At 37.6% G+C, this 27,982-nt stretch overlaps 1 protein-coding gene across 1 annotated transcript in view; it reads right to left on the reverse strand.

Annotated features, from left to right (window-relative positions):
- LOC104247744 (phospholipid-transporting ATPase 2) overlaps nt 1-23,854 on the reverse strand; it is a 50,827-nt gene extending 26,973 nt beyond the window's left edge. The window contains exons 1-13 of the mRNA XM_009803839.2: nt 23,677-23,854; nt 19,164-19,392; nt 18,612-18,825; nt 18,101-18,217; nt 16,937-17,029; nt 16,662-16,836; nt 14,765-14,931; nt 12,298-12,402; nt 10,030-10,127; nt 9,798-9,940; nt 4,029-4,125; nt 3,753-3,862; nt 3,495-3,659 (exon numbers count right to left, since the gene is read on the reverse strand). Coding sequence (XP_009802141.1) covers nt 3,495-3,659; nt 3,753-3,862; nt 4,029-4,125; nt 9,798-9,940; nt 10,030-10,127; nt 12,298-12,402; nt 14,765-14,931; nt 16,662-16,836; nt 16,937-17,029; nt 18,101-18,217; nt 18,612-18,825; nt 19,164-19,288 — 1,609 coding nt within the window. The 5' untranslated portion in view covers nt 19,289-19,392; nt 23,677-23,854. The remainder of the gene's footprint in view (nt 1-3,494; nt 3,660-3,752; nt 3,863-4,028; nt 4,126-9,797; nt 9,941-10,029; nt 10,128-12,297; nt 12,403-14,764; nt 14,932-16,661; nt 16,837-16,936; nt 17,030-18,100; nt 18,218-18,611; nt 18,826-19,163; nt 19,393-23,676) is intronic.
- Between the last annotated feature and the right edge of the window lie 4,128 nt (nt 23,855-27,982).

Raw genomic sequence — 27,982 nt, forward strand, 5'->3', positions numbered from 1 at the left:
ACGAGCTCCCAAGTACCACTCGTATGTAAAGCAGACATCTCGTCAATCATAGCATGTCGCCATCCTGGATGAGACAATGCTTCACCTATAGACTTAGGGATGGAAACAGAGGACAAAGAAGATAGAAAAGCATAATAGGGTGATGACAAACGATGATAACTCAAACTGACATAATGGGGATTAGGATTAAGTGTGGTCCGTATACCTTTCCGAAGTGCAATCGGTGTACTAGGAAGACACAAGTCCGCAGGAGGAGCAGGGTCAGGTGCAGGACATGAATCACTTGGCCTGATGCTGGATGCGGACGACGATGATATATCAAGAGTGGTGTTCCTGTGGTAGGGAGTCTAGGAGGAGCCACACTAGACTCCCCAACAGTTGGAATGGGTAAGAATTCTGTAGCGGAAGGTGAAAGAGGAGCTATAGTAGACTCGGGTAAGACTTCTATGGTGGAAGGTGAAGGAGGAGCTCTAGTAAACTCCTTAAAGGTCGGTATAGGTAAGACCTCAGATATATCAAGGTGGTCAGAATGGTCAGAAGAGGTAAAGAAAGGTTTAGACTCAAAAAATGTGACATTAGAGGACATAAAGTACCAACGAAAATGTAACAACGATATCCCTTCTGAACACGAGAATAACCAAGGAAGACACACTTGAGAGCACGAGGAGCTAACTTATCTTTCCCAGGGGCTAAGTTATGAACGAAACAAGTGCTCCCAAAAACACGAGGGGGAACAGAGTATAAGGGTGATTGGGGAAACAATACTACATACGGTATCTGATTCTGGATGGGAGAGGAAGGCATCCGATTAACTAAATAACAAGCTGTGAGAACTGCATCGCCCCAAAAACGCAACGGAACATGAGATTCAATGAGAAGTGTGCGAGCAGTCTCAATGATGTGCCTATTCTTTCTCTCTGCAACCCCATTTTGCTGAGGGGTATAAGGACAAGAGGTCTGATGAATAATTCCTTGAGAAGTCATAAACTGCTGAAATTGAGAGGATAAATATTCTAAGGCATTATCACTGCGAAAAGTGCGAATAGAAACAACAAATTGATTTTTAATTTCAGCACAAAAATTCTGGAATATAGAAAACAACTCAGAACGATCTTTCATTAAGAAAATCCAAGTACATCTTGAATGATCATCAATGAAACTAACAAAATAACAAAATCCCAAGGTTGAACTGACTCTACTAGGACCCCATATATCAGAATGAACTAAAGAAAAAACAGACTCTGCATGACTCTCAATACTACGAGGAAAGGAGGCTCGGGTATGTTTCCCAAGCTGACATGACTCACACTCTAATGTAGATAAACTAGACAAACTAGGCACCATCTTCTGAAGCTTGGATGTCCTAAACGTCTGTGAATTAGGTCCGGAATATCTGTAACTAGACATTCCTTGGAGGAATTGAGTGAGTTAAAGTAGTAAAGGCCTTCTGATTCAAGTTCTGTTCCAATCGTCTGCCCCGTACAGCGGTCCTGCATAATAAAGGAATCATCAATAAAATATATACCACAATGGAGGGCACGAGTCAAACGACTAATAGATGCAAGATTAAAAGGACAGCCAGGGACATAGAGAACGGAATCTAGAGTGACAAAGGGTAGGGAATTCGCTTGTCCAACTCCTTTTGCTTTGGTTTGAGACCCATTGGCTAAAGTAACAGTGGGAAGAGACTGTGAATACGCAATATTTGACAAAAGTGATTTATTACCAGAGATATGATCAGAAGCAGCTGAGTCCACAACCCATTGTCTAAGAGTACTAGACTGAGAAACACAAGCAAAAGATTACCAGCAACAGAAGTATCAGTCTGAGCAACATAAGCATTTTTGGGTTGGCGACCATGTAAAGAATAGTACATGTCATGAGTGTCCAAGTTTATGACAATAAGAGCACTTGGGTCTAGATCTTCCAAAACGACCTCCTCCTCGTCTATTCTCCATAGTATGAGATGCCCGATTGTCCACTGACTGGGATACGAGGACAGATGAGTCAAGTGTCTGTGATGAGCTCACTGGGTGACTTGGTGCTGCAGCAAGGCGAAGTAATCGAGAGAATAATTCATGAACTGTGGGGACAGTCGGACTAGCCAAAATCTGGTCACGTACTGAATCAAGGTCATTAAAGAGTCCAGCGAGTGTAAGAACTAGAAACATCTTCTTTCGTTACTCTTGTTGCTTTTCAATGCTAGCAGAAACTGGCATCAATGTCTCAAATTCTTCCATGACTGCCTGTACTTGTCTCAAGTAAGTAGACATATCCAATTCCTATTTCTTCAAGCTTGTCATTCGCGATATTACACCATAGAAACGAGATATGTCATTAGTGTATAAATTACGAGCCTTTTCCCAAACTAAATAACATGTCTGGAATGGACGGAACAAAGGCATCAACTTGGGATCAATAGATCGCCACAGGATACTACATAACTGAGCATCGACCTTCTCCCATAGTGTTTTGGCCTTTTCATCACCTTTGCTAGCCTTTTTTGTTAAATGATCTTGAACTCCTTGACCTTTACACCACAACTCGACAGACGAAGCCCAAGCTAAGTAGTTTGAATCTCCATTAAAGGTTATGAGGTAATCATAACACCGGAACTGCCAGAACCCGGGTTTTTAGACCCGAAAGCATAGACTCCCAAAGACATCGTGAAAACTCGCTGGAACAGATGAAGCAAACACTGTTTTTGCTGGGAAATTACTGTAGCTGCCAGAAAAAATCAGTGTAGATGCCGGAAAAAACGCAAAGTGGTCGGAATCAAACGAAAATAGGATGGGTAGGGTCGGAATTAGTAGCCGACCCAACTGTTATGAAGATTCGTCGTCAAAAAATGGCCGGAAAGGGCTCCACGCGCCGACGCGTGAAGCAGATCTCGCCGGAAAAAAAATCCTCCGGGTTGCGCGTGGCGGCGCGTGAGAGGTTGTCTGCCGGAGGTGTTTGATGGGGTTTGGTCGCCAGGGTTGGGGGATGTTGGGTAGTGTTGGTTTTTGCACAACACTGATGGAAATTGATTTTTTTCGAAAAACAACCCTAAAAGGTCGCCGGAATTGATGCACGGCAACTGTTTTGGGTGGGTTTTCTTTCCCGGGTGTTTTCTCACTGCTGCTCTAATACCATGTGAGAATGCACGGGAGAAAATATTATTGATATTATTCTCTTATGTTAAACACAATACAATGAGCCCTATATATATATATATATATATATATATATATATATAGATATATAAAAATAACATGTCTTACTCCTAATACATATGGGATTAGGGTTATTTACTCCTATTTACATAACTATTATAACATAGGTGACATGATACATTCGCAGCAAATACATAGTGTCATATGAGAGAAGAAATTGTAGATAAAATGTTGGTATAATCCTTTAACAGAAAAACACAAACATCAACTTTCACAGAGATTCAGAATTCTCCTCCGTTAATTTATGGAACACAGTACTACTGGGTAAAGAATTATCACCAGCATGTGCATGAGGCAGAATAGCCTCATCTGCTCCCTTTGATAGAAGTATGATATTTCCATTTTGGCAGTCCCTGACCACCAGAGACATCCTTTTTCTGTCAGAAGTGAACTCTAGGGTATCCAACACTTCATACTGGACCAATGAAGCATTAAAATTGATATCTGCGTGAGAAAAGAAGGTTCCAAGAGAAAAGAATATTACAATTATATAAAAAATGTAAATAGTATTATTGTCTTCCTCACACAGATTCATACCAAGAATATTCCCTTTCTTTTCAAGAAAAACCATATTTAAGCCAGCTGCAGCACGCACAAGCGCTTCCTCATCTTGAGATTGTGCCTTGTATGAAATAGTTCCAGCTTTGCTATGGGCAGTAATAGAAGAAATATGAAAGTTAATGAAAGAAATAATTATAAGGTACCAGGAAACAGAATTCTACTGCAGAAAGAAAACAGAGACACCAATAATGACCATCCTAGAATATATAAAATTTGATGACTTCATCAAGACAGAGACAAATCATCCAATACCTTTGTACAGGAACTACTGTGTTACATATTGCCATGACAATAAGAAATCGGATAGCATCTGGGGAACCAGCGGCAACAGCTTTAAGCAGCTCTGAATCTGCACGAGAAACAAAGTTTTGTTTAACCTTCTTTTTTGCGAGAAGGGTAATTGATAAGGAAAAAGAGTATGGAGAACACATTAGTTCTCAACCCAGAGAAAGAGGAAAATCAGATAAGGAAAGGTCAAAATAAGTTGAAGATGATGCACAGAAGAGAGACTACTTTATGCGAAAGATGTTATAGTCCTCCCTAGGATCAAAAGTTTGAAGTTGTGTTGATCAACAGATTTCCAAGACACAGAAGAGAGCAGTAAAAACTTCCAGCTGGAACAAACAACGTTATCCAGATATACAAAATGCAAGCCCATACTAGCTAAACATTCAAACATGGATTGGAAGTGTTTTCCTTAAGAAAGGAACTCAATAGTAAGATAAGAGTAGACGATGTAGATAAGCAGGAAAAGTTGATAGGTTGAATTGAGAAAACAACCTGACAAAACCTTTTCACTTATAAATCATAGGCTCCACAAATTAGTTATAAATATTATTCCAATTCATCATTCTCAAACATGGAAGCAACTATCTAAATCCCAAGCTTTAGAATTGAGTGAGGTCCTGTATGTTTGTTTCATGCAATGCTAATTATCTGCATACTTCACATGCTCAAGTTGTAGGGTACCCACTTGAGGAGTCTCCCTCATTTCAAACAGAGAGTCAACACAGTTTGGATTGACAGGAAAAGGAAAAGAAAGAGCTGGAAATACCTTTTTCTGAACTTTTGCCGCATCAGGCAAGCAGCAAAGTTGTGATTAAAGCAGACAAGCAGCCACTTTTCGTACTTTTTTTTTTCTTTTTCAAAAGAAGTGTGAGAAAGCATGGGAGATAATATTATTGCTTAATTAAAGTGTTGTACAACCCTATTTATATACAGTGATTACATAATAATAGGTATCTACTTCCCGATGTGGGACACTATACATGACTAATTACTTAACACTCCCCCTCAAGCCGGTGTATATAAATCATATGTACCGAACCTGTTACAGATGTAACTAATACGAGAACCAGTAAGAGACTTAATGAAAATATCTGCTAGCTGATCATTCGACTTTACAAACTTTGTAACAATACCTCCTGAGAGTATCTTTTCTCTGATAAAGCGACAGTCGATCTCAATGTGTTTAGTCCTCTCATGGAACACCGGATTTGACGCAATATGAAGAGCAGCTTGATTATCACACACCAGTTTCATCTTACGGATTTCTCCGAACTTCAACTCCTTGAGCAACTGCTTGACCCAAACTAGCTCACACGTTGCCATAGCCATGGCCCGATATTCGGCTTCGGCGCTAGATCGAGCAACTACATTCTGTTTTTTGCTCTTCTAATAGACCAAATTACCTCCTACTAGAACACAATATCCAAACGTAGAACATCTATCAGAAGGTGATCCTGTCCAATCAGCATCTGTGTACCCAACAATCTGTTCGTGGCCTCGATCCTCGAATAGTAACCCTTTGCCGGGAGCTGACCTTAAATACCGAAGAATGCGAACAATTGCATCCCAGTGATATCACAGGGAGAATCTATAAACTGATATACAACACTCACTGGAAAAGAAATACCAGGTTTAGCCACTATGAGGTAATTCAATTTGCCAACCAACCTCCTATATCTCGTAAGATCTCTAAGAGGCTCCCCCTGTCCAGGCAGAAGCTTAGCATTCGGATCCATAGAAGTGTCAACAGGTCTGCAGCCCATCATTCCAGTCTCCTCAAGAATGTCTATGGCATATTTCCGCTGTGAAATAACAATACCTGAGCTAGACTGAGCGACCTCAATACCTAGAAAATACTTCAATCTGCCCAGATCCTTAGTCTGGAAGTGCTGAAAGAGATGCTGCTTCAGATTAGTAATACCATTCTGATCATTGCCAATAATAACAATATCATCAACATAAACCACCAGATAAATACACAGATTAGGAGCAGAATGCCGATGAAACATGACCAGCTTCACTACGAGTCATGCCGAACTCCTGAATAACTGTGCTGAACTTATCAAACCAAGCTCGAGGGGACTGTTTCAAACCATATAGTAACATGCGCAATCGGCATACAAGACCACTAGACTCCTCCTGAGCAACAAAACCAGGTAGTTGCTCCATATAAACTTCTTCCTCAAGATCACCGTAGAGAAAAGCATTCTTAATGTCTAACTGATAAAGAGGTCAATGACGTACAACAGTCATGGACAAATAAAGACGTACAAATGCTACTTTAGCCACGAGAGAAAAAGTGTCACTATAATCAAGCCCAAATCTGAGTGTAACCTATTGCAACAAGACAAGCCTTAAGCCGACCAACCTGGCCATCCGAGCCGACTTTGACCGCATAAACCCAACGACAACCAGCAGTAGACTTACCTGAAGGAATAGGAACAAGCTCCCAAATGCCACTCGCATGTAAAGCAGACATCTCCTCAATCATAGCATGTCGCCATCCTGGATGAGATAGTGCCTCACTTGTAGACTTAGGGATAGAAATAGTGGACAAAGATGATATAAAAGCATAATGAAATTATGACAGACGATGATAACTTAAACCGATAAAATGAGGATTAGGATTAAGTATGGATCGTACACCTTTGCATAGTGCAATTGGTTGACTAAGAGGAGACAAGTCCACTATAGGTGCAGAATTTGATGTAGGACGTGAATCATCTGGGCCTGATGCTGGACTTGGACGACGATGATAAGTCAAGAGTGGTGGAGCTGCAGAAGGTTGAATTGGACTAGGTGGTGGAACTGGAGCTGTAGGTGGTGGAGCTGCAACTGGAGTTGTAGAGGAAGATGAATGGGAGATAGTGACTGAATCTCCAAAAGATGAAACTGGTAACACCTCAGAAATATCTAAGTGATTACCTGGACCTGTGAAGTATGATTGGGTTTCAAAGAAGGTAACATCAGCGGACATAAGGTATCGTTGGAGGTAGCATCGATACCCCTTTTGCGTTCTCGAGTAACCCAAAAATACACACTTAAGAGCATGAGGAGCTAACTTATCTTTTCCTGGAGTAAGGTTATGAACAAAACACGTGCTTCCAAAGACACGGGGTGGAAGAGAGAACAAAGGTAAGTGGGGAAACAGGACAGAGAATGGAACTTGATTTTGGATAGTTGAAGATGGCATACGATTAATAAGATAGCAAGATGTAAGAACTGCATCCCCCAAAAACGCAACGGAACATGAGATTGTATGAGTAGGGTACGAGCAGTTTCAATAAGATGTTTATTCTTTCTTTCAGCTATTCTTTCAGCTACCCCATTTTGTTGAGATGTGTACGGACAAGATGTTTGATGTATAATCCCGCGAGAGTTCATAAACTGCTGAAATGGAGAAGACAAATACTCTAGGGCATTATCACTACGAAATGTGCGGATAGAAACCCCAAATTGATTTTGAATTTCAACGTGGAAGGTCTGGAAAATAGAAAACAACTCAGACCGCTTTTTCATCAAAAATATCCAAGCGCACCTGGAATAATCATCAATGAAACTGACAAAGTAGCGGAATCCCAAGGTAGAACTAACCCGACTAGGACCCCAAACATCTGAATGGACTAAAGTGAAAGGTGACTCTGCTCGATTATCAAGACGCCGAGGGAAATGGAAGCGGGTATGCTTATCGAGCTGACATGACTCACACTCTAAAATGGACAAGTGAGATAAACCAGGTACAATTTTTTGAAGTTTTGACAAACTGGAATGTCCCAACCGTTTATGTTATAAATCTGGCGAATCGGTAACAAGACAAGTTATTGAAGGAAGACAAGATGTGAGTCCATGTGATTTTGCAAGGATAAGGTAATAAAGTCCATCTGATTCACGCCTGATACCAATGATCCGCCCCGTACTGCATTCCTATATAAAAACAAGGTTATTAAGAAATAAAATAGTGTATTTAAGTGATTTGGCTAAGCAACTAACGGCTATGAGATTAAAAGGACTATTGGGAACATAAAGAACTGAATTTAAAGGTAAGAAGGAAGTGGGCTTACTTGACCTATTCCAGTTGTCATGGTTTGAGATCAGTTGGCCATTGTGATTGTTGGAAGAGATTGAGAATATGAAATAGTAGTGAAAAGAGATTTGCTACCAGAAATATAATCAGATGCACCTAAATCAATGACCCAAGACTCAAAGGTTGAAGATTGGGAGACACAAGTCACGCTACTATCTGTTTGAACAACAGAAGCTATCCCTGAAGATGTCTATTTTGACACTTTGTACCGAAGGAACTCAACATAATCCGATAAAGAAACCGTCTGGATTGGATCCAATGAATTGGATTCAACGGATTGTGAGTTAAAGGCTTCTGATACGAATGCCATTATAATGTTGCGCCGAAAAAGCAGAAATTTTCTGGAAATTATTGTTCACACCGGAAAAATAAAAAAGTCATCGAAATTTAGTGTAATCTGGATGGGTAGGCTCGGAATTCCCTTGCGAGCAAGCTGTCCTAAAGAAATTTTTTCAAAAAGTTTCCGGAAAGGTCCCCACGTGCCGGCGCGTGGAGCAAATCTTGCCGGAATTTATTTCTTTGACTGGCACGTGAGAGCTCGTGGGGAGGTGTTTTCCGGTGGGGTTTGGTCACCCGGGGATGGAGAACACTGTGGTGGTGTTGGTTCATGCACAACACCGGTAAAAAGTGATTTTGACGCAATCAGCTTCTCAGGTCACCGGAAAATTGCACGGTGACGACTGATTTCTTCCCGGATGTCGTTGGAATGAGGCACAACGATAATTATCTCACCAATGCTCTGATACCATGTGAAAAAGCACAGGAGAAAATATTAGTGCTTAATTAAAGTGTTGTACAACCTTATTTATATACGGTGATTACATAATAATAGGTATCTGTTTCCCGATGTGGGACACTATACATGACTAACTACTTAACAAGAAACAAAGTAGCGAAATCATGGTCCACTCTGAAACTAAACTCAAAACCCAAGACTAACAAAAATAGTATTTTGCACTAAACAAGAACTTGCAGAAAGAAGATTGCTACTTTTCTTATAATTGTCATGTCCAGGCCAGCTAACACGCACCTCGACTAATTCAACAGGGTACCTGCTATCTCCCACCATGACTGGTACCGTGTAACTTTATCCATCAAGGCTTGGACAGAAGGGAAGAAATCACCTAGCATTTTTGCCTCCGTTGGGATTTAAACCTGAGACCTCATGGTTTTCAACCCACTTCATCGACCACTAGGCCATGCTCTTGGGTGCGAAAGCTAGCTACCGATTTAAACATCTCAATAAGATAACCAAGGAAAAAGCTAAATAGAGGTGGATGTAGAAAAATAGAAAAATAGATCTATAACTCTTAGGATTGTGGATTGCCCTACACTAAGCACCTTGTATCAAAACCGGAACTAAAATCTGCTTGCAATTTATTTGGACAATAGTCTAAAATCAAGTCTTTTTCCAATTTATAGGCATCTTTAAACACCAAAGTAGGATCTCAAATAGCACATTGGAAAGCTGAAAGCATTTTAATGGGTACATGAAATTCATTAGTGGGGATAATTGAGTCCACATCAGGTCGTACTCCAAGTTATCGAGACACTGTTTCTGTATCTATTTCTTTGACAGCATATAGGAAGAAGTTGAAAATACACGAGTCAATAATAAATAATCACGGAAAATATAACTAAGGCCTTACCCTTTAAAGCATCTCCATTTTCATTCCCATAGAAGGTTCCACCAAGAAAACATCTTTTAAAAATCATCTTGTTCTCAGTAAGCGTCCCAGTTTTATCAGTCAATATATATTCTACTTGCCCTAAATCCTCACTAATTGCTGTGCTGCCATGAAAGAGAAAGAAGATACATAAGCAAATGGAATAGCAAATATGCCAGCAAACAAAAATTAAAACTAAGACAATGTTTCTTACTTTGTTGCATGGGATGGAGTACCAGTTTCCGGATCAACCATCTCATTGTCCCAATCAATGAACTTGGCATATAAGCTTTTCACAAGATCCAGCGATACCTATCAAAAAGAACAAACAGACATTTGAAGCCATATATCTTCTAATCCAAAAGGAAAAAGTACACTTCTAATTGCATAAATTAACCTTGCCAATTTTATTTTTAAATTTAAAAACTTAAATTGGGAGCATTATCATACCTATCCTTGTAAAGTTGCATATATTTACTGTTATGTCTATACCACTACAATAGCATGAATAGAGACAATACCCTACATTTTCGTGTCAACAGTTACCCTCAGTATGTATATTGGTTCAGCAGGAATTATTTCAGTTAGAATAAATAGAACTAAAAATATGTTCTTTTTCCTCTAAGATTAAAGGTTGAGAAAGAATTCAATCACCTACTGCCATTAGTTCTATAATGTGCTTAAGTTTACTAGACCACTTTCAAAGCTACTTCAATCAGATCAGGATATTAAGGATAACTTGAGTAACACTGTCGATTCCTCAAAACATCTAACTTCATAGAGTCCTATGAAATAAATGTCACAAGAAATATTGAAAAAGTAAAAGTAAAAGGAGATGACAGAATAACATTTAAAAGCAAATTACTAAACTAGTTGAATCTAAAATACAGAAAAGGTGTGTATGGTGGTTAAGACGCTGAATATGGTGAAAAGGATGAAGAATGTGGGAATTATAGTCAGCATATGCCAGAATTAAGCGAGAGGAAATCACACCAGGATCCATCAAAGAAAGGGACGAAGGACAGAATTATGCAGAACTATCAAGAAAGTAGCTATCAAGTATCAACTACCTCTATTATCGGATATAACTAGAAATTGGTATAGAATGTAGTAAGATATATTTTAACTATGCATTAATTTCCTCTTCACTGCATGCAACATAGGACAGGTTTAACCATTAAGAACCAACATTCAGACCAGAACATAATAAAGATCTGAAGAAAAGAACACTCATCTGCACTGGTATATACAGTAATATTGTAATAATATGATTCAAAGGAGCCAAAAATAGTGGAAGTTGAAGTTATGACTCCAGTTGTATAGCCACTACCAGCCTGGAGTTCTATTTGCTCCCCAAAAGTTCATACTTTAGGCTACCAGTGAAACTGGACAATTCAAGAAAATTGGGTCTTTAAGATGTACAACAATCAACTTGAACGCACAAATTACTTTTTAATCTGAATAAAAGTATAGCAGATTGCTTTGCTACTTCTGCCTAGGTACCCTTGCTTTTGGACATTCTACAATAGAAAAACGTAACTGCTGTAAAAGGAACTTTTTTGATAAAGGACTGCTAAGAATTACAAAAACGCATGTCCAACGGTTGTGGAGTCTACAAGGAGGAGAAGAGCAGTGGGATGTGAGATTTAGAAGAACTTGCAAGAATGGAAGGTAGAAGAATTTCAAAACTAGCTTGGATTGCTTCACGGCCAAAAAATTTCACTAGATAGTCATGTTACATGGAGATGGAGTGATGGGGGAAATGGCATTTTTTCTGTGAAGTCCTATTGTGAGAAGCTTCTATCTAGGGAGGAGCATGTCTTCCCATATAATTCGGTATGGATTCCATGGGTACCGAGAAAGGTGTGCTTCTTTACTTGGTTAGCTACAAGAGGGGTGATCTTGACGGCGGAGAATTTGAGGAAGAAGAAGATTATATGTGTTAGTTGGTGCTTCAAGTGCAAAGAATCGGGAGAAGATGTGAATCACCTCCTTATTCATTGCCGGATAGCATCTTATTTGTGGGGAGGAATTTTGAGTTGGTTTGGTTTCAAGTAGGTGATGCCAGGCACGGTGAAAGAAGCTATGTTTAGTTGGGCCTTCAGAAGACGGACGAGAAAATGTGGAGCTTGGAATGTTGCTCCCCTAGCACTCATGTGGGTTGATTGGAATGAGAGGAATAGGAGAGCTTATGATGGAGCATAAAAAGATCTTGTTCACCCTTGAGGAGTAGCCTCTTTTCCCTTATTTAACCCATGAGGTTCCTATTTGTATAGAAGATTGGGTGTTATTCGTAGAAAACCATGTCCCTTTGTAAGGTTTTCTACTTTTCGTTATACTCCTTCTATACGGGCATGTTTTACTCTTTTTTAATGAAATTTATTACCTTACCCAAAAAAAAAGGATTACAAAAATACTCTAGAATATGACAAAAAATACCATAATGCGACAACCATATTGCAAAGGATACTTTACAGCATACCTTTATTGAAATGGGAATCATGATGGAACAAAGAAGCTCAAACCGAAGAGGGATGACCAGTAACTCGTACCATGGACCTTCATTTGGATATTGGACATACCATAGCTACAAGATGAACAAAAACCTGCAATCAGACAGATGAAAATCCACACCAAACAAGGATCTTACAGACCTCAAGAGCTTGCTACTTGAGATCTCAACCATCAAACATAGAGAAAGCAAGCCAGAAAGGGGAAACAAACTATTCCAAGAGGAAACAATCTAAGACGCATTATGTAATCTCTTTTTATATACAAAAATAATGAATGTGTGACCATCTCATCAAAAAGCTTAGAGCATACTTTTAATTACCCAATTATATTATGTTGCAACATGCCTCCTCACGTATGGGCCTGGTTCTTTTTCATGGGCCAAATACGTGGAATTTGGATGGCTTGCCTTCTCTGATACCATGTTATCATCTCATCTAAAAGCTTAAGCTATTAGAGAGAGCACAGTTTTAATACCTGATATATTATGTCTCAACATGCATATAAGAAAAAGACACAAAACACATTATGAACTCCCAGAACACAGCAATGCTGATTGAGACAAGACGGATACCCCATGAGACAGCAAAATTAATTCACCACATGCTACATCTTCAGTGACTTCTTATTGATCTAATTCTCATAAATACATCTACAGCAGAATCACATTTAACTGGAGTGTGATATCAGATGGTAAGGTCTGCGTACTCACTACCCTTCACAAACCCCATTTGTGGGATTTCACTGGGTTGTTGTTTTTGTTGTTGTGATATCAAATGGTACATATATCTTGATTTCATCGCTCAATCTTGACTGGCATCATCACTCATGGGACATAGATCAAGTGCAAGCATAGAGCCATATTTATGAGTCAACTGAGCTCATAAAAGTTTGGGATTGAGAGTTAGTTCAACCGAGCTCATAATTTCCAAATACTCCATAGCAGTTCAGAGTTGTGCACCTCCCTGACTCCCTCCCTCCCCAGACAGTTTTTTTATAATGGATTCACATACATGTAGATATATATATACATACACAGACGCATATGTATGCATCTATATAGTAAAATAGGCAATTGCTCCTGAGTTCTAATAATGTTCAAGCAAATTCCAGAACTACTGGGAAACAGAAGTTGTGATGTTGTTTGACCATGCAAGGAGTTTAAGAAAGAAAAAAAAGAGACTTTGAAACTTGGGTCTAAAACAAGTCATAGGTATTTGTGTTGCTATAAATCATCTTATTAAGGGAAAACGAGAAGTTTAAAGTTAAATTCTTTCTAAACACAGAAAGCTACCATTCTTTTTGAGACAGACTGAAGTGGAAATACCATTACATAAATTGGGACGGAGTAACTGATTTGGGCAACAACAATAACACATGTCATTAAAACAAGACTTAGGTCCCAAGTCCACAACTTAGTCAGTATCTCCATAGATAACAAGGTCCCAAGTCCTAACACTCTATACATAATATATATAACCAAAACACTTTTGACAAGGGAGGCATAGCCTAGTGATAAGGACCCTCCACCTCCAAAACCATATGGAGTCTCCAGGAAGCAAGGTGGGGAAGAGCCAGAATTTGATTCCTAGGTGAAGCGGTTGGTGGGGTGGGGTTACCATGTCGAAGAAAAACAGCCGAAACACATTATTCCTTATACGATTGCACATCATTCAGAAGTTCTCGTTGGAATTCCTTTGGAAGAAGAAATATAGTTGAGCATCAGAATGCAAGTTGTCATTCTAGCATTCCTGTCAACCTTATTTTAGATTCGTTTCACCTTGACCTGGATAAGTAATTAATATGAAGGCCTTAAATTTTTGGTCAAACTACGCCCCCCCACCCACCCACCCACCCACCCAAAAGAAAAAAAGAAAGGGATGAAAGAAATGCATCAAAAAATCAAAAAGCAGAAATCTTCTTATATGTTATAAAATGATGTCTAGTCCACCCAAAACAGAATTTTTGAAACGGTGACACCATGATTTATATGTGTTGAAGACATAATTAAATAAATTAAAGTGTGGTCTCTCTAATAGTTTAACCTTTTAGATGAGATGGTCACATACATGGTTTTGGGTTCAAGTCTCACGTTCACCTGTTATCACAAATTTTTCCTGTGTTTGGCCCCCAAAAAAATAGGATCAAGCTCGCAGTGGGGGGGGGGGGGGTTGAAGGCATAATTATGTAAATTACATTGTGGTCTCTTTAATAGCTTAAGTTTTAGATCAGATGGTCACATACTTCAACAATGTAGATAATTAACAAGGTTTACCCATAAAAAGTAAAATATAAAGAGGTCACAACATAATTCTGTTTTACAATTACAGCATGAAGGACTTTTAACCAGTATAGGTTCAATAACTCCCTACATATACTTGAATATTAACTCAAAATTTTAAAAATAATATCATTAACATGTTTTATATGATGCAAACCTTGCGCGCTTCTGTATCTTTCCAGACATTCCCAGCAATACCCAGAACAATAACAACGACTATCTGAAAAACAAATATTGCGCCTGTCAACTTGTCAATCATGGCATCCATGGCTGTAAGCTTTGGTTCTGGTATGCCCCTACTCATGCCAAGCTTTGTTTCATTCCCTGAAAGAAAGAGAGAGAGGTCATGAATATACTTCACGAAGGAAGAAAAATGAGGCACCTAAGGTTATCATAGCTTATAAGTAAGATGATAGCATTAGTTCATACTTTAGAACTTTATGAGGACAGGAAAATAATAGAAACAAGTTGGGCAATTCAGAAAATTAATCTTAGAGAAATCATTTCCCTGCGTATGACAAGAAGATAACTGAATATTAAAAGTGCGTAGGGCAATTGAACTGATTTTCAACAGACTGCAAGAAAATAAAAAGGGAAAAAGAACAAATGAATAAATAAATTCTGACCATCGCTGCCAACCTTGATTGGCCTGTTGAATAGCTAGACATGAAGAATGCATTATTGAATGGATAACTTCAAGAAGAGGTTTACATGGATCCTCCTCTGGGCTTTAAAGAAAGGTATGGAACTAGAGTGTGCAAGCTAAAGAAATCTCTACGGGCTCAAACAGTCTCCAAGAGTTTGGTTTGAGAGGTTTACTCAATTTATTAAAAAACAAGGGTATATTCAAGGGCAAGTAGATCATACCATGTGTTCATTCGACATTCACTTGAGGGAAAGACAACTATCCTGATAGTGTATGTTGATGAGATCATACTTACAGAAGATAACTTGCCAGAACTGAAGAATTTAAGAGATCAGTTAGCTTCGGAGTCTATGATCAAAGATTTGGGTTATTTGAAGTATTTTTTTGGGCCTGGAGGCCCCTTAATGAAAAGAAGGCATTATGGTGTCACAAAGGAAGTACGTGCTAGATTTCTGAAAGAGACAGGGTGTGTGGGTGTCGGTCAGCTGAAACATCTATTGATTTGACAATAAAATTAGGAAACAAGCAGGAAAATCAATTTGACAAAAGTCAAGGGATAGTTTCTCTAGTTTGTTTTTTCTCTTTCTATAAATCTGTATCTCTAAAGATGAACAAAGTATCGCATTTTCGGTACCAAAACTTACAAAATCTGCCTGCGTTTAATTGGAAAACTACTTTCATTTTGTCCATCAAATATTTATATTAAATGATTTTCACATGACAAACGTGATTATGCAGGAGAAGAAGTGGGATGATAGAAAAACCAAATTTCAGTTCTGATACAGGACCAAGTTAGTGGACACTTCAAAACACATGAATCAGGATATGTTTCAGTGCAGAAAAGTTGAGGTTGCACCCAAATTACATTAAGTTGACATCCCCTCTAGATTGTCAGAATTTAAGGGGACTTCTAAAAATCACACAAACCTCTGATCTACTTAAATCTACGATTGCACAAATTTCCCTTATATTCATCAAAAATAAGCTAGGTGATGAGTATCCTCTTACTTCTTCTGCCAAACTTCACTAAATTGCAGTAGCTTACGGAAAACTATTTCTTGCACAAATAATGAGTTTAGAGGGACACAAAAAGGAAAAAAAGATCATAAAACATAACGAATATCGATATTTGGTCATCACGATAAAATCATGCGCATATAAGCAGCTATGAGACAACCCCAACCATGGTCCTGTAATACATCCAAGAAACTTGGACCAATTCCCCTCCTATTAGTCATCTGTCAGCTTGGTGTTAATTAGAAGAAATATCACCAAGCTTAAAAAATACGCATATTGGTATCCTATTAATTCTTCTATCAAACATCACTAACTTGCAGTATCTGATAGCAAATTATGCTTTCATCAATAATGTTCCCTCATTCTATTTTTTCTTCACATGAAAACTTGCCTGTATAAACAGCAACACCACATGCCCATTCTGTGTTCCTCAAATAGCATGATTGGAGAATTGTATTTTTAATGGTCAAAGGGCATACATCATTGTCCAAGAACGGCGGAAATAGCCTCATATTTGCATCAAATCTTCTGATGTCTTTATCCGGAATGGGACACTCAATTACACCCTGTAGAAGAACATCAACATGTAGAATACACTAAAAGAAACTTTCACCAGAACGAATACTAACAGATTATTTCCCTGCAATAGAAAGCAGTATTATTTACCTTGATTTTGTGCAACAATTCGGAATCTATTCCCATACAAGCAGAGGCAACCACCCTTGTCTTAAGATCAGTTTCACCATCAAGGGCAGCTGTCTGTAATATGATATAGCAATAAAAAATGTCCTATAAGTCAGTTTGAATAGAGGTGACCATCAAAGTGTATTATTCCAGAAGACTGAAAAGCATAGGGTCATCCATCAGGAAAAAGCCAGCAAATCTATTAATAAATAATTAAAATCAAATAGAGCACATCCATCAGTAAAAGATGCAAGTAAGAAGTGTTTTGATTTAGTCCCGTTGTTTACATTGGAGCATCCACAATTTGCATGCACCAAGTTTTCAATAAAGTTATATTATCATAAGCTCTTGGTGACGTGGAGCCAAATTTTTCACACTTATCCATTTGAATTCCCAGAGCACCAAAAAAGGTATGCTTTTTCACTTGGATAGCAGTGAGAGGAGCTATATTGACAGCACATAATTTGGAAAAAAGGTGGATTACATATGTCAGGTGGTGATTCATGTGCAAAAGTTCAGGTCAAGATGTGAATCACCTACCACTACATTGTCGATTGGCAGCTTGCTTGTGGTGTGAGATTTTGAGATGGTTTGGATCCAATGGTTGATCTGGGCACAGTTACGGAGGTACTCTCCAACGGAAAATTCAGAAGAAGAAAGAGAAGTCGAAGAGCATGGATGTTGAGCGACTAGCACTCATGTGGATCCTGTGGAAGGAAAAGAATAGGAGAACATTTGATGGGATAGAGAACAATGCGCTTGAGGACTATCCTCATTTCTGGTTACTTTTTGGTGCATCCATGAAGCTCCAGTGTGTATAGAAGATTGGGTGTTGTTTGTAGAAATATATTATGTTGTTGATCTCTACATTTTTTGTATACTACTTGTATACGGGTGATTTTCCCATTATTAATAAGAGTATTTACCTTATAAAAAAGAAAGATAAGTCTAAAACATCAAGTATAATTTTTCTCAAGAATCTCATGACTCTTGTGATACCCTTCCAAGCAATAACAACCATGCTTTATCCTAACTAACGACAACCTTCAGATCCTAACACGTCTGCTTAGTACTTCAGGTAAAGAGGAAGAGGTGCAACATAATCTTCTACAACAGAAAAACTTTGATGAAGGCATAATGATTTACCTCCACGTAACAAAGACCTTGTGGATCAGATGTACCAATCAAGACCAGATCACAAGGCACTTCATCATTTTCACGAAGCCATACTATGTTACCAACACAAACGTCTTGGGCTTGAATCTACAAGGAAATACAAGTAAAGTAGACATTTAATCAGTATCAGAATTCTGGTGAAACAATAAACAAGAAAATAATTACAGAGATGATGAAATAGAATACGTAAAAGTGAGTCAAGATACTCGCTCAAGCCAAAAGTAAAAATCATATTCTGACTACGAAGGGTGTTATACGAGAAGCTGCACATTAACTTTTCAACTTAGTGGAAAAGAACAATGGAAGGTCGTATTAAGAAACTAAAGTTTGACCACGTAACTTTTGGGGGTATGTTCAATTCGGGACAGAATAGGTGAAAGAAATCAGACAAATCCAAAGTTGAATTAAATCAAATAAGAAATGAACTTTCTGATATAAGAGAATAAAAATGTAATGAAAAATGTAGACACTAATGTTATACATGTTTTCTGGTGCCCTTCCGCACAACCCAAACTTCTTTCTCATTAGCTTTCTTGTCCGAAAGATATCTATTGTAATCATCCCATGCCTCCTTTGTTGCTGAGACTGCAAATATAAAGATGAGAGGGCCCCATGTACTAGCAGGATTTACTGGAGTGATGAGTGACCATAGTTGAAGGCAAGCAATCAACAAAAAGTACTGGTTCATAAATCGGCTGGAAACAAAAAAGATAAAGCTGTTAGGAAAAGGGAGAGATAGATTTAGAAATTCAAGCTCACAACAAATTAAGAAAGAGTTGGTTCCTTTTACAAAGTTCGATGCAAGAAACAATCTAGACAACAACGAATAGGATAATAACAGACCCCAAAGAAGGTTAAAAATAAAATTGATAATGTAATGAAACAAGCACAAATGAATTAATTGGCGCACTAAATCACAATGTTGCATGATAGCAAAACATTCGTGAGAAACCCAAAATGTCAAATCTACATGTTCACTGACGCAATATAGAATAGAATGCAAAAATTTTATGAAACAAATTAAAAAAGTTACCTGAATTGTTCCCACAAGTTCTTTGGAAGAAAATTCCATACGGTATATTTTCTGTTCGAGATACGGTTGTCACAGTAAACATTGTTTGACAAATCATCATCGTCAATATAAACATAACGCTTCATTGTTGACTTATATGCACGTTTTCATGTAATAGCTGCTGATTTTGAGGTTAAAGCACATTTAGCGTCAGATGGGTCTATTCATTACTAAAGAATTAGAAGTACACCTGCAAGATTGATAAAACTGATAAGGTTAACAACTACATAACAAAAACAATAAGGACTTACGGAAGAAACTGGACAATGATCAGAAAACAATAAAGACCAGAAAATCTGACTCATCCAAAGCCAAACATTATCAGAACAAGAATTGCTGCTCAAAGATAATGGTCAGCATGAGACCATCCCCTTAGGAGTCCGATAGACAGATATGTAGGATTTTATCTTTTAACAACAGACATAATGCATGATTTTGAACATTTCGGAATAGCCTATTGTCTTTGATTGCTCTTTGGTGCACGCATGAGATTCATATTTGTATTAGATAATTGGTGTCTTTCGTAGAGAATCGTGTTTTATTGTAAATTCTCTACTTTTTGGTATATCTCTCCTCCAGATTACTAAAAGGTTGATAATTGGAGGCACTAGAAGGATATGAGTATACCTAAAATCATATGGAAGGAAGTTGTCTCAAAAAACGTAAACTTTCATGGAACCGGTGCTTCTTCGTCTCGTTAAAAATAAAACATAACGAAAGAAAATTTCTTATACAAGCGATATCAACTTGTTGGGATTAAAACTTAGTAGTTTAACATACAATATGTCCAATGTTTTCCGAGTGTTCCTTTAGCCTCCTTTTAGTTTAATCAGAAATTTTATGTCAATGTGACATAAGTGTGAGATTTAGAGAACCTCAAATTCTAAAGTTTATTTAATTTTCCTTAAAAAAAAAATTATTTAAAGGTATTGTGTTGAGTCCCACATCGGCCATCAAGGGATGGAAAGGTCTCTTTTATATGGTCTTGGGCAATCCTCACCTCCCTCATAAGCTAGCTTTTGGAGTTGAGCTAGGCCCAAGGTCCATTTCTTTATCATGGTATCAGAGCTCATGTCCATTCCAATTTACCCAATGTTGGGCCCCATTACTATTCACGCTCCAGATGCCCAACCTTGGGCGTGGGAGTGGGTGTTGAGTCCCACATCGAGTGGAAAAATATAAATAGGTCTCCTTATATGGTCTTGGACAATCCTCACCTCATGAGCTAACTTTTGTGGTTGAGGTAGGCCCAAGGTCTATTTCTTTAACATGGTATTAAGTCACGCCCATCCCAATTCATTTACTGATACTGGCCCCCCATCTTATATTGTTCATGCTCCAGATGCCCAATCCACGGCGTCCGCTGTGCAGGGGGTGTTGAGTTCCACATAGGTCATCAAGGAAAGGGAAGGTTTCTTTATATAGTCTTGGAGAATCCTCACCTCATGAGCTAACTTTTAGGATTGAGTTAGGCCAAATGTCCATTTCTTTATCATACTGAAATGTGGGGTCGAATCGAACATAGACGAATCTTATAGCATACCTTTAAGGTTTAGATGACTTTTTATCTTGAAACCATCCCTGCCCAAAGCACACCCTAATAGCATATAACCAACTAACCATGCATTCAGCTCAGCTCATGATATCACTCTTTATAATGGCGGTGTCGTGTCCGCTAGGGTGCACCTTGACTATTCTGGTAGATATCTACTATCTCCACCACTACAGATACCTTACTATGGTAACTCTGCTCTCTAAGACTTTAGTGGATGGGAGGGAATCACCTAGCTCATGATATCATTAATTATTATTGCTCTACAAGAATCCTTGGCCTACCCAAGTTGTGTAACTCACAAGTCTCACAAAATTGAAATGGTACTACTTCAAGAACAATGATAAATTGTGATTCTACAACCAATTTGTGCTCTTACGACAACACAAATTGCCAATCAGACAATAATTCTAGGGCAAACAACCACATACAAAAAAGACAAAAGAATGTTGAGTAAATCTATAACATGACACAATATTTCTATAGCAATAGAGTCGCCGATCAGACTACGTTTCAGTTGTGGACCCAGTTCAATAGGCCTTTAAGTTTGAATGGTATTAAGCAGTAATACTTGGGTTTGAGTCCCACAATGTACACTCCTTTTTGTTCTTTATGGGTTCCCTTTTTTGGGGAACACAGAAACTCCAACTTAGAACTCATAACATCCAAATTGGGGATCAGTTATTGATATGTTAATGAATCGTCACCGACCATGTTTTCTCATTTAAACTCATCTCAAATTAACATTATACAAAATAAAAAGTACTAGAATTTCTCTATATTTCCTCATAACATAAGAATCTCTAATGGGGCTAAAAGACTCCTAGAAAGCATAGGACCTAATGTAAATGTATTGACATGACCAATACATATTCTCAACTAATTGGTATCGCCTATATAAATATTTTTTATTATTATGCCATGTCTTTCGCTAAATCTGCATTGATTCCAAGAGATTGTAGGTCTTTCGAGACAATTTCTTTCCATGTGATCTTAGGTCTACCTCGTCCCTTTTTAACACATTAATTCGCCATGTTTTCACACTTATGACCAGTGTATCTAGAGGTCAACGGATGATATGACCAGCTATCTCAAGCGATCTTCTCTCACTTGATACTCAATTGCATTTAGGCACTAGAATACCATCTAATCTCACATCACAGTCACTCTACTTATGCAAAGTAAACTTGCAGCTCATATCAATCTTACTTCTACTAATCCTAAAAGCCTTAATCTCTAGAATGTTTTTCTATAGTCAAGTTTTTGGTTGACATCATCACTGATTCCGTCAACTAACACAATATCATCAACAAATACCATGTTATGGGACCTTTAGATAGCTCGTCCATAACTAGGATAAATAAGTAGGGGCTCAATATCGATCTTTAGTGTATTGCTTATAAGCAATAAATGTTGATCATTAGCGTAAACCCACAATTATGGAGAAATCTTTTGTATCGCCTACTACTGTTCTCATGCTAGTGATGCCTCCTTCGCACATGTCATTTATGGCATTTATATATTTAACATGAATTTTTTCTTCTCCAACACCCAGCAAAGAGTCTTTCTTGGTACCATATCATATGTTCTTCGGGTAAATAAACACCATGTGTAGATCTTTCTTCCTCTCGCAATAAATTTTTAGTTTTTCACCAATCTTCTTAGCAAGAATACAGCCTTTGTTGTAGATCTACCGGGCATAAATCCAAATTAATTCTCAGTCACTCCTGTAGTATCCCTAAGTCTATGTTCTATCACTCTTCCCCAAAGTATCATCATATGACTCATAAAATTTAATGTCACGATAGTCCACACAGCTTTGAATATCTCCTTATTTCTAATAAATTAGAAAGTCTACTCATTGGGCATCGTATGACTTCCTAGTATAGCATTAAATAGCTTGATAAGTCACCCATTCGAAACCCTCCGAGACACTTCCAAACCTCTACGTGAATACTATTTGAACCACAAGCATTTCTCATCTTCATAATTTTCATAGCATCCTTTTTCTCTGTCGTCTAATTCTATTGAGTATAGCAAAAGTCCCATCGTGCACTATACCTTTTCAAAACTTCAGAGAATCAGTCTTCAATACACTTCACTTGATTTAAATCCTTACTCTTTTTCTCTCCTCATTGCGCTAGTTTAAACATTTCTTTCTCTCTTTTTCTTGTTCCTAGATTTTGGTACAAGTCACCTAGGGCTTCCACTCGAGCTTTACTAATCACCTTCTTAGCTTCGCTCCTAGATCTCTTATACTCTTCAAAGGCTTCTCCCTCTTCTGCTTTTCGTAACTGCTTATAGCACTCTCTTTTAGCACTAATAATTCTTTGCACCTCCTCATTCCACCACCAGGATCACCTAAACTTTTAGACAAACCTAACACTTCACGTGCAACTTTTTAAATGCAACATAACATTTCCTTCCACATAATATCCAACTCCCCCTATAAGCCCCATGCTCCCTCTTCTCATAGTTTGTCTATGTTTTATGTTTATAGAGCACAATGAACCAAATTCATGAGACAGAAAAAACGAAAAAGTAGCACAAAAGCAAATTCATAACTGCTTCTACGAGCAATACAGTCACCAATGAGACGCTAGTTCTAAAGGAAACGATCTGAATTCACCCAAGGAGATAAATAGATGAACGAGCAAAATCGCAATTACTTCCAGAACAATATAGTCGACAATTAGAAGGTGATTAATTAACACAAAAATTAAAAGTAAAATTAATTGCAAACTACTTTTAGAGCAACTTAGTCACCTATCAGACTTTCCAGTACAAATAAACCGAAATTTAAGCAAAAAGGAATAGAAAAGAAAATCATTATTACTACTGAAACAATAGAGTCGCCAATAGACTTTGATTCTAGAATCTTCCAATTTACAGTGAGTTGTCCAGATAAAAGGAGATGCTTACGGAATCCGAGAGGATCACGGAGATTATAATGAAGTCGCCGCCGATGGTGGCTGAGGGAGGTGGTGTTAGCTCTGCCGTTGACACGCGCAAACGGTGAGTTTCAGGAAAATCAACGATGTGATATTTGTCAGATGAACTTTTATTTTAGACAGAGCATTATGTGCTACGTAAGTATTGTACGTTATGCAATTGCGTTTGTATCTTTATATGGAACGAAACTTTATTTGTGGAAAAATCATTGGTATCTTTGCAAAGATTTTAAAAGGTTTATATGCTAGTATGAGAAATATAATAATAATAATAATAATAATAATAATAATAATAATAATAATAATAATAATAATATATTATAACAAATTAAACTGTATTAATAATATAAAAAAATTATTGCTTGTAAGTGTAGCTTAAATAATTCAAACAAACGTATTCATTTAAGAAAAGAATTGCAACAGGTTTTAGCTAAACGTTTATTCAAAAAAGTTAATAAGTGGTTTTAATGTGTTCTTCTAAGCAAAGTTTTTATTTGGAACTAACATTTCTTTCCCAAGATATTTAGAAAAATGCTAAATATTGTCCAGATGGCTAAAATCGGGATATAAAACCTTTTTATACTTTTAGCTTTACTTTTCAAATCATTTGATGCTATTTTCGAAATGATTGATTCAGAATTAATAGTTTTATTGAGAGATTAATTGAATAAATAGTGGTGATTATGAGTTGTGACCATTAAAATATATCTAATTACATAGGATGTAAATAATATGAGATAATTTAAATGTTTGGAAATTTGTTGCACTACTTTGAAATAGGAATAGCTCCTAATATCGAATTACCACGTGAAAAATTTGATATTTGATATTCGATATTTTGATATTTGATATGGTATTTTGCTTAAGTTTTTTTTAAAAATGGTATTAGGTATAATATTTGGTATTTAAAAATAAAATACTGAAATACTGATACTATACCAAAATATATACTAAGTTACATATTATTGATTATAACATAGTAAATATTAAAGTTTCAAATTTTACTTTCTGTTACTTTTACAGTTTTCCTTAACCTTTATCGCTTTTTTTCCAATGTACTTGTCTTTCCCCTCTTTTCTTTGGTTGCTTACTTACGTTTCAACCTTCCCCATCTAGGTTTAGCAATTGTTTTCCTTCGTTCTTTTTACTATATATTATAATACTCTTATTTTTTGTATATGTGAGTATCTTACTTAAGAATACTGCAATCTATGGCTTTATACACTAGTTAATATTCTAGTCGATCAAACCGAAGTTACCAGACCGAATAAACCAAAATCGAAACGTGAAAAGCCGAACCATACCGAATTTAATTAGGTATGGTATTGGTATAGCATTTTAAGAAACTGAATACCGAAAATACCAAACCAAAATATATAAATATTGTACTTGTCACGACCCAAAATCCACTATAGGTCGTGATGGCTCCTAACGTCGCCGTCAGGCAAGGCAACGTAGATTGATCCACTTAATTACTTATTTTTATTATTTTTGAAATCATAATTTCCATCGAATAAATAATACGAAATAGAATTTACAAGGTGAAACAATGATAATTATGTGAACTACCATACTAAACATCCAGTAGGAACTCCCAAGACCTAGTGTCATAAGTGCATGAGCATCAACTAGGAAATATGATAGCATACAACACCTGTCTAGAATACAAATTAGACAGGAGAATGTAAATAACTCTGATGGGACTCTATATTTGTGGATCCATACATGGAATGCAGCTCAGCGTAAGTCCCCGCAATAGTCGTGCCTCTATGCCCACAAGACCACTAAACATATATGTACCTGCACAAAATATGCAGCAAGTTAGCATGAGTACGTAAATCAACGCGTACCTAGTAAGTATCTAGTCTAACCTCGAAGAAGTAGTGACGAGGGGTCGACTTCGACACTTACCATGGGCTAACAATAAAGTACCGAAATTATAATTAAGCATGGATTATATAAATACAGCTGAAAATTCAATAACAAAAAATACATAAACAATTTTTTCACTAATGATAAATCCCAAATTAATTTCCATCATTTAACAAATTAATCTCTCAAGCCAATGAAACAATATCAATTATAATTGGACTTCAAGAATTCTTAGCACGAAGTATGCCGAGGTCGTACGATCCGATCCAACATACAAATATATAAAATGTGCACTATCGAGGGTCGAATGGCACGAACCATAGATGCATCTATTAACCTGCCGAGGCGAACGACCCGCTCCCATGAAAGTAATGGAATTTACCTAGCTCGCGGAATATACTTGCGATGCGAGTGAATATAGATTTCTCAAAGTTGTCATAATATTCCTCAATTCTTTTAAAAAATAAGAAATTCAAACTGAAAACTTTTAAATCTCGAAATCCTCAATCTTAACACTTTTCAAGGCAAATAATAAGCATAATCAAATAATAGTACCAACAAGGCATGGTGTAAACCTAAGATTACCCGAACATAAGCATAATTAGTAGTTATGTACGGACTCTCATCACCTTGTGCGTACGTAGCCCCCACAAATAGAAGCTCATGTTAATTCAATTCACCTACGGGGTTAATTCCCTCTTATAATGTTAGAAAAGAGACTTACCTCGCTTCGAAGTTCCATAACCGACTCCAAAGCTTTTCCCCCAACAACTCAAACCGATGCTCATCGTTCCAAAACTAGTCAATTAATGTGCAAATTCATAAATATATACTCTAATACTTATTATAATTTAATTTATAACAATTTCCAACTCCCCTCGAATAGTCGATAAAGTCACCCCTGGGCCCACGTGCTCGGATTTCGAAATTTTTTGAAGATAAATACTACTCATAACATTACGAACTCAAATATATAATTTATTCCCAATTTCATGGTCAAAATATAAAAATACCAATTTCTAGGTTTTTCTTCAAAATCCCAAATTTCTACAAATTTTCATTCTTGAATCCATATAAAATCCTTGTATTTGACTCACAATAGGTGGTGATAACTTACCTTGCCATTGATGATGAAAACCTCCACTTGAAGCTCTCCAAGAATCGCCCCTAACCAAGAGAGAATGAAAGAAAATGGCCAAATCCCGTCTTAAAAAAACTCACTGCCCAGCCCGGCCTTCGCACCTACGGTCCTTTAGCCGCTTCTGTGCCTCCGCTTCTACGGAGGATTCCTCGCAAGTGTGGCTCTCCCCCAAGGCCAGCTCCTCCTCTTTTGTGCCCATTCACCCGTAGGTGCACATCAGCTTCTGCGGAAAATCTTCTGCACCTGCGGATTCCCAGTCCCTCATTCCCTTTTCGCTTCTCCGACCACTAGGCTGCTTCTGCGGGCTTACACCTGCGGCCCTTTTCATGCAGGTGTGATCGCACCAGATTGCCAGCTGCTTCAACTCTTCCTCTAAATCCAAATTCGATCTGTTGACTATCCAGAATCCACTCGAGGCCCTCGGGACTTCAACCATTGATACCAACACATCCCAAAACGCAATTGTAATGACCTGACCGATTGTTTTGAACTTTTGCACTTTGATCACCAGTTCCCGGGAATGACTTGCCCCGTGTAACGTATTATGACTGATGTAGATCGTTGGTTTTGGTTTTCAGGAAAAATCAGAATGAATTTGAAGGAACAGTCTTAGTTGAAAGCTTTGATTTGAAAGGTTTGACTAAGAGTTGATTTATTTGTGTATGAGCTCGGATCGGAAATTTTATGATTTGGATAGCTTCGTTGGGTGATTTATGACTTAGGAGCGCGATCGGAATGCATTTTGGAAGTCCGTGGAAGGATTTGGCTTGAATTGGCAAAGTTAATATTTTGGCGAATTCCGGTTGATAGGGGAGATTTTAATCCGAGGGTCGGAATGGAATTTCGAGAGTTGTTGTAGCTTCGTTATGTCATTTCTGATGTGTGTGCAAAATTTTAGGTCATTTGGACGTCGTTTGGTTGACTTTTTGATCGAATTCGGATTTTGGAAGTTTTGAAATTCTTAGGCTTGAATCCGAGGGTGATTCGATGTTTTAATATTGTTTTCAGTGTTCCAAAGGCTGGAACAAGTTTGAATTATGTCATGGGGTGTGTTATCATGTTTGGTCGGGGTCCCATGAGGCTCGGATATGTTTTGGAAGAGTTTTTGGAAGATTTTGTCATTTTGAGCATAAGCATGTAATGATCCAAAGGTCCATTTTTAGTTCTAGAGATCGAAATTTGATTTTGAGACTTCCGGAATTTTGATAATGAATTATAGGACTGATATGGAAAGTTTGGTCTAATTTTATCAAGTTGCGATTGG

This window comes from Nicotiana sylvestris, chromosome 4, assembly GCF_000393655.2.
Source record: "Nicotiana sylvestris chromosome 4, ASM39365v2, whole genome shotgun sequence".
Taxonomy (NCBI): Eukaryota; Viridiplantae; Streptophyta; class Magnoliopsida; order Solanales; family Solanaceae; genus Nicotiana; species Nicotiana sylvestris.